The 7,724-nt window shown below is 34.6% G+C and overlaps 1 protein-coding gene across 2 annotated transcripts; it reads right to left on the reverse strand.

Moving 5' to 3' along the window:
* Nucleotides 1–1,670: 1,670 nt before the first annotated feature.
* On the reverse strand, nucleotides 1,671–6,276 carry LOC112796138 (CBBY-like protein). 2 transcript variants are annotated; one of them, XR_003199033.3, is made up of 12 exons: nucleotides 5,820–6,196; nucleotides 5,659–5,708; nucleotides 5,451–5,514; nucleotides 5,192–5,240; nucleotides 4,998–5,066; nucleotides 4,443–4,504; nucleotides 3,666–3,746; nucleotides 2,985–3,139; nucleotides 2,820–2,904; nucleotides 2,373–2,511; nucleotides 2,163–2,281; nucleotides 1,671–2,072 (listed from the first exon to the last, which is right to left on the reverse strand). XR_003199033.3 is itself a non-coding variant. In XM_025838464.3 (12 exons), the coding sequence occupies exons 1-11, from the start codon at nucleotides 6,092–6,094 to the stop codon at nucleotides 2,170–2,172; spliced, it is 1,146 nt and encodes a 381-aa protein (XP_025694249.1). In that variant the 5' UTR covers nucleotides 6,095–6,276; the 3' UTR covers nucleotides 1,671–2,072; nucleotides 2,163–2,169. The 2 variants fall into 2 exon arrangements, 1 of the variants encoding a protein (XP_025694249.1); XM_025838464.3 differs by having other exon boundaries at nucleotides 2,373–2,516; nucleotides 5,820–6,276.
* Between the last annotated feature and the right edge of the window lie 1,448 nt (nucleotides 6,277–7,724).

The following is a 7,724-nucleotide window of genomic DNA, read 5'->3' on the forward strand; positions in this document are numbered from 1 at the left end:
TGTCGAATGTCGATTCTGACTAATTTGTGCTGGTTTTACCGATTTTTATCGGTTTAATTCAATTTATTTTTTAAATGGTTAGAACATTAAATCAGATTGATTTAGTGTCTAATTTACTGGTTTATTGATCGAACTAATTGATTCGGTCTGATTCTAATAACTATGAATCAAACTTATATGGAATTCTGACCCAAAAACAAGAAATTTTGTAATAAACGTGTAGAATTCAATTCCGTTCGCATAAATTAGCATGCTTATGAGTTATGACCGTAACTATTCTATGATGCTATATTAAATCCTGGATCTTATAAATAAATTGATCTATTGTGTACTTATATATATATATTTTTTTGTCAGATTTTAATCTATATGTGTATTTAAGCTAATTGAATATTATTTTTATACCTTACTTTTTTTTATTCATATATACCTAATATTTTTTTATTATTTCCGTGAGCTGCACTAGTTTCTACTAAATTGAGAAATTAGAGATTGGCTCTTTGCCAATTTATCTAATGAAACTGATTGGTCATGTATTTTTGGAGTGGCAAGCTCATGTCTCTGGTTCTTCCGTAATAAATATATTTTTGAAGGCAAGAGGATGCACTCAACAGCAGCTTTTGAAGTTATTAAATTCCGTGGAAAAGAGATGTTGAGCGTTATGAGGAAAAGCTCCCAATTAAAAAGAAATCGTACTGTAGCTATAAGCATGATAAAATGGTATCCCCCTGTAGAGAATTGCATGAAGTTGAACGTGGATGGATCATTTTTCAAGCGAGAAAACAATGCAGCTTGTGGAGGAGTGTTTCGTAACCACCTTGGCAGATTTGTTGTTGGCTTCTCTTGCAATTTAGGTAGCTGCTCCATCACACAAGCTGAGCTCTGGGGCATTGTAAAGGGTCTGCACATTGCGGTAGCAAATGAATTCTCTCATGTTCTCATTGAGTCTGATTCGGCTATGGCTATTAATTTTATAAGAGAAGGTTGTACTAATTCTCATCCTTGCAAACCTCTCCTTGACGATATAAGTTTGTTAAGTAGCCGCATTCATAAGGTTGAATGGAAGCATACGCTGAGAGAAGCGAATACTATAGCTGACACTCTTGCCAAGAAAAGACAGCACCTTCCTCTTGGTCTTCATCTGTTTGATACTCCGCTTCCTGACATTACGAATTCTCTCTTCTTAGATAGTTATGGTTCTCTAAGGCCGAGAGGCTCTTGTTAGTTTTTCTTTTTTCTGTTTTTTGTTTTGGGGTCTTGACCTCCCTTATCCACCAAAAAAAAATTGAGAAACTAAAGCTTGCAAAATTTTAGAATAAAAAGAAAAAACATACTCATATATTAATGTCGCTAAATTAGTAATACAAGACCACAAATGTGGTGCACTAAACGCTCTAATAGATAGAAGAATCTAATTCCTCCAAAGTTTAGAGTAACTAACTATAAATTTAAAAATGGTTAAAGATAACTTGAATTGACTTTAGATCCCACAAAAAAGGTACATCTACTTGACTATTCGCTACCAATGAAGAATAACAAGTGGAGGAGCTAACGCGGTAAGTGTCAACTGCCGAATGCAATTTGACCACTATATCTGTCATGGAGAGTGGAGACATTTCTAATTCATCAAGTTCAAAGGTGCCTCTTCTAAAGAAAAATACATAATCATCTTGTATCTACACTGCGCAGGAAGCATTTTATTTTCATTCAGGTAAAATACGTTTCACACTAAACAAGTACTGATAGAATGATAATTACAATATTTATCTCCCTTTCCTTGTGCGCTGAGAGACATGACATTAGTATTGAATTTGTTACATTATCTTTATCCAAACCCGCATGTATTATTAGTATAATTTGTCTGATCTTCCACTATGAATTTGTTAACTAAGGTGTTTAGCATCACCATTAAATGAATATTCTGTCATGTACCAACAAACATGCTTTCAGACACAAGACTCATAAACACTCCATCTAGAGGTCCATACCCTTTTCCTGCCAACGAAAAGCTTCAAATCTAGAGCAAGTGTGGTTATGATGAATTTCTTGGATAAGGTAAACCAATATCAACTCTGGCAGAGGAAAATCAGTATTGAAAACTTTTCAGCACAATCACTAGTTAAATTCATGTAAACAGTACTCTCTTGTAGCTAAGAACTTACTTTCCAATCATGGCTGTTTTTTCTTGCATATATTGCGTAATTTAGAGATTGTTAGATCTGGACCTCCAAAACCATCCATTGTAGCATTTGCCAATGGGAACTCAGCCCTAGATGTCAAGCTGCAGGAAGCGATCAACTAAGCAACAGTTCTAATATGCACCATAATGATATACTAAGGAACTGTAAGTAAGACCATGCATTAGTTTAGACCTGCTCCTTAAAACAACACACGGCATGCCCACCCGATTAGCTCCAGCTACTCCAGTTTGGCTTCCTGCAACAAGTACACAGTTGCAGACAGGTAACCCAGCATATTCGGCTCCCGCACGTAGAGCAGCTACAATCTTATCTATACTGAACAGATTATCAAAAAATTAAATGATAATTGACAACAATGTTAGTATTTATTATTTAACAATGTAACTGAAAGTCTTAAACCCACATCAATAACTAATTTGAAATTGAGAAGCAATCAAACGCTAACATATGTATGTAAGTAATATTATGGAGTCTGTACTTTTTAAGTTTATTGTGAAATTGACTCTTACCTTATGGATTTCCAAGTTTCTTTTCCCAGAGACTAAGCATTGATCCCTAGGTATTGGTGTCCATAAAAAATCAAATAAAACTAGAAGAGATGGAAATAAATGAACTGACCTTTCAGATAAGGTGGTATCAATCTCGACACTCAACTTCAGCATGGATGCAACCTCCTTTGCTAACCTTTGTTTCTCAGCAGAGACTAGCCAAAAGTAGCATCTCAGAAAGACAAACAATGTTGCACACTAAAGATACATGCATGAGAGAGAGGAAGTAATATACCTGCTCTTTTGGCTTCCTTGGCAAGTTCTTCATCCACACCAGAAGAAATTACCTTTCCTGAGACTAGTTGGCCATATAAACTTTGCTCAACCTCTGAATTCCCCACAGTGATTACCTTTATGCTTCGATCATTACCAAGCTTTTCTTTTACGGTCCTAAATTTTAGTAAGCACAAGGCAAAAGAAAGGAAATATTAGTTTGTTCACGTTGTTTTGGAAGGAAAAGAAATTATGGATGCTAAACAAGCATAGAGCAAGGATCAAAGAGCTTGTGAACCTCACGGCCCCCCAACAATATAAGTTCAATGGAGGTGATAAAATATACATTATATTAAAATAGAATACTATTCAAATCTGTACTAGCAGTTAAATGCACCTTTACTAAACATTTAGTGTGCAAATAATAATTATATTCCACAATTCCATGTGTGTTTTAACTTTCAAATAAAACAAACCCCAGCAAAGCTCACCCTCACCCTCACCCTTGCAAACCTAAAGGAAGATTTGGTAAGCAAATCGGAAGTCCAATATACGTGATTGAGAATATTCAGCATAATGACAAATAGCACATATTTTACTGATAATCTTAATATCATATTACTTAGTACCACTATATAGGTTTGGAACCCTTCCCCCCCCCCCCCCCACCAAAAAAAGGAGGACAAAAATTTCATTAAGTTACCTGGCAATATTGTCACCGCTTTTACTGTAGGCTGTAAGTATTATTACTGGAATTCGTTCACTATACGCATCATCAATAAACCTGACAATGGAGACAATTATTCTATGTTAAGATAGACAAAAAAGGCTAGATTTCCGGAATTCCAAGGAGAAACATTATGAATTGAGACTTCCCTGTCATGAATACGTCTAATAATGAATAAATTACCAACTACCAGCCGTAATCTCATCAGGAAAGTAAACATGGAATGTACACATCTAAGGACGTGCACAAATTGCCTTAGTTGAAACACACGAATTCAGTTGAAAACCCAATGAACTCCTAATTAGTGGAAAACAAACTAAATTCAAAAGGGAAAATTGCTAGACAATAACTTAACTCATTCCCACTTCAAATATGTTGACCAACAAATCAGCCATATGTTTTTCTTAAAGAATGTTATTAAGATGAAGAGGAAAAGAGACTCTATTTGAAAAAAAAAAAAAAAATCTATGAAATAAAGCTTTCCAGCCCAAAACATATCTGAGAGAGAAATCTCCCTAAAAAGATTATGTGCCTTACAACTGTAAGAATGACTAAATTGACTCAGAAAACAACTTAATGTGGGAAAAATGCATCAGTATGATAATGGAAGCATCCTTAACTAATGTACATATTGATTTCCTCAACTATAGTGCAAAAAGGTAGCTCCCCTGCAGGGTTGCTATTCAAAAATGAAAACATATATCCAAGAAACATGCATCCACAGTCATATGAAATGAATAGGAGATAACTAACTGTTCAACTCCAGGTCGCAAAGGTAGGTCTTTTGACATCACAAACTCTTCCATTGCCTTTTCCTGCCAATATACCGAAGAGTTAAACAGGAAGCTCTACAAATTCTGAACACTTTAATATCAATACATGCAAATCAGCAGATTAGAAAACCATTTCACCATTTGGGGACATATTTTCACCTTTCTAGGCTATACAATAACAACCCAATTCCTTGAGTACTTTCTTTGCCATCAGAGGTCATATTAAACCAGTTTTTTCTTTTTTTTTTTCTTTTTGTAGAAAAAAAATCCTTTCTCCTTGGAGAACTTGCTCTCAATTTTTTCTTAATTAGCAGAATTGCATGGAGATATGATATGCTGCTTGAACTTATGTATTACATTGGAGGGCAATAATAGATCTTTCAATATAAATAGATGGCCCCAGGAGTTAGGACAATTTATGTAGGATTCCTGAAGATTTTAAGTTTCATCAAACAACACACTCTCCTCATACACCAAATTTAAAGTATATTAATTAGCAGTATGTGATTTATCATTAATCAAGTTTGTTCAATACCTTTTCCTGTAAAACACTTTTTGTGAACTGTCCCTTCTCATTTGTGGGCAATGAAGTTGGCCAACCAATCTGCATTCAGATTTAGTTACAGAAGAATATAGCTTGGGTTACATTTCTAGGAACATCACTGAAATTTACCAGTTCCTTTTGCTTAAAAGAAAATTCCTAATGCAGACAAAAGATGAACAACTTACTCGATTAAAATACAGAATTATCATCTTCTCTTCATCTCCCGCACTTCTCCTGGAGAGTATTTGCAGCATGGTTAACAAGCAACATATGTACATAGACCTTGACTTGCAGCACTCAAGATCAAGCTTTTCCAATAATTAACAAAGCAAAGAGTCCGAACTAAATGCAAATTCAGTCACTTCAATAAGCAAGAGAACAATCTAATCCAAAATCCATTACACACAAGCGCACATGGTGCAGACACACTCACAATTCACAAACCTTAAAAGATCTGCATAGATAGGTTCAGTCCAGTTTGCACAGTCAAGCCCAAGCTTCTCAAATGCTGCACCATCACAGAGTTTCATAATAATAATTAATCACACTCTCGATTGCACATAATACACAATGCAAAGCTCAATTTCGCATTAATTAATTAATTACACCTTATACATTATACATACACGATGCAAAGCTGAATTTCGCATACCTTTATTGAATGCTAATCTATTACCCACTCGGTATGCGTCCATAAGAACCCTAACACAGCAAGGAAATTCAAGTAAACAAGCATATAAAGCAATAGAACAGCTTAAACAAAATTCAAATGCCACAAGCAAACAAATAAAAACGAAGCTGAAGAAGACTCACCCGTCGACTTCGAGAAGAACAGCGAGGTCAGAAGATTCCTGAGAGTGCTCGCTGGATAAGGAGCATAGCGGAGATAAACGAGCAAAGCGCGAAGGCTTTGAATTGAAAGCTGGAAGTTGAGTAAGGTGATGATTATGACGATAATGAGGGCGAGGATGAGTGGAGGAGCATCGACGGGAGAAGGTTGAGGGAAGATAGCAGTTATTGTAACTGAATGTGCACGGAAGACGCAGTGTCCGCGTCTGCAGAGTCGAACTCAGCACCGTTGCTTCCATGGCAGCACGCCGGCACGTTACGGCTTCGCCTGGGTTTTGTAGTTTTCTTTTCTTTTCTTTTCTTTATTTATTCCATTCTATTTTTAGAAACGAGTAGAAAGAATCATATTTAAGAAGGTTTGTAGTTTAGAAATACTTTAGGTATACAAATTTACTTTCTGGGTAAAGTATTATTTGGCTCTCAAATGTGTGGGAAAATTCTAGTTTGTTAATGTCTTATAATTTTTTAAAAAGTTTTAAATAGATTTAATATTGTATTATACTATTATCATTTAATTTATAAAAATAGACCAATAGTTAATAGAATGAATAATATAATATTAACAACATTATTTTTAAGTTATATTTTAGTTTTTTTGTTACTATTGAGAGAAAAAATTAAGAAAAAAGTCTAGGAGTAGCAACTTTATTAAATTCTTGTCAACATGTATAATTTTACACCATTAGATAAAATCTCATATTATTAAAACTATTATTGATGACTACAAATTACAAAAGTTACTGGCTCTAACACTTCTCAAAGTTAAGTTGTATTAAACTATTAATAGTTTAACTTACTTATTCTCAATGGTATAGCTCTATAAATACCATATATTCTCTTTGTATCAATAGAATAAAATAATCACAATTTCAATTTTCAAAAAAACATAATTTACTCTCTTCTCTCTATACTACTCTTTTTTTCTATCTTTCTTAGCATAAAAGAAACTGAACATTGCTGAGCTAAGTTCATGATTCTGCAGCACTTTTACAACTAAGTTCACTTGATATCAAGAGCCTTCTTGATGATTCATGGCTATCACGCTTTCCTCTATTAATTTCAAGATTTTTCTGGCTCCAATCTTAAATAAACTTGATGACAAGAACTTCATAACTTGGCAACAACACCAGAAGCTTGAAGATCATATACAAAAAGGTAAAACACCTCCTTAATTTAATTCTGACACCGCCAAAATAGCAGGTACTAAATCTACAAAATATTCTGAGTGGATGCTTCAAGACTTCAATCTCAGGTCATGGATCTTGACTTCAGTTGATGCATCTTTCAAGAACAAAATTGTTCCATGTGCTTCTGCATTTGAAATATGGAACATACTACAAACTCATTTTGCTGAATCAATCAAAATAAAGACAAAACAACTCAAGAATCTCAAGAAGAATCTTTCTATAGCAGTATGTCTGTCACAAGTCAAGGAACTAGTTGAAGCTTTATCTGCTGTTGGTTATTCTCTTTTAAATGAGAATTACATCGAAGTTATCTGTGAAGGCTTTCCTAACGAATTCTCAAGTTGCATAAACATTAACTCAGGCTAAATCTAAGTTATTCAGTATTGTTGAGATTGAGAATTTACTCATCTCATATGAGGACACAATGGAAAAATTTAAACAACTATCGTTGAGCACGGCTCAGGTTAATCTTGTTCAACGAGGCAATTCAAACTCAAGATTTGCTGGTCGAGGCTGTGGAGGCAGAAGAGGATATCTTGGTGGAAGATTCATGCGTGGAGGAAGAAAATCTTGGCAAATTAGCAACAGACAAAGCTGCCAAGTCTGTGGAAGACTTGGTCACACTGCCTTACAATGTTTTTTTCGTTTTAATCAATTCTATCAAGGAGGTTTTTCTCAAAAT

Source organism: Arachis hypogaea, chromosome 4, assembly GCF_003086295.3.
Source record: "Arachis hypogaea cultivar Tifrunner chromosome 4, arahy.Tifrunner.gnm2.J5K5, whole genome shotgun sequence".
NCBI lineage: Eukaryota > Viridiplantae > Streptophyta > Magnoliopsida > Fabales > Fabaceae > Arachis > Arachis hypogaea.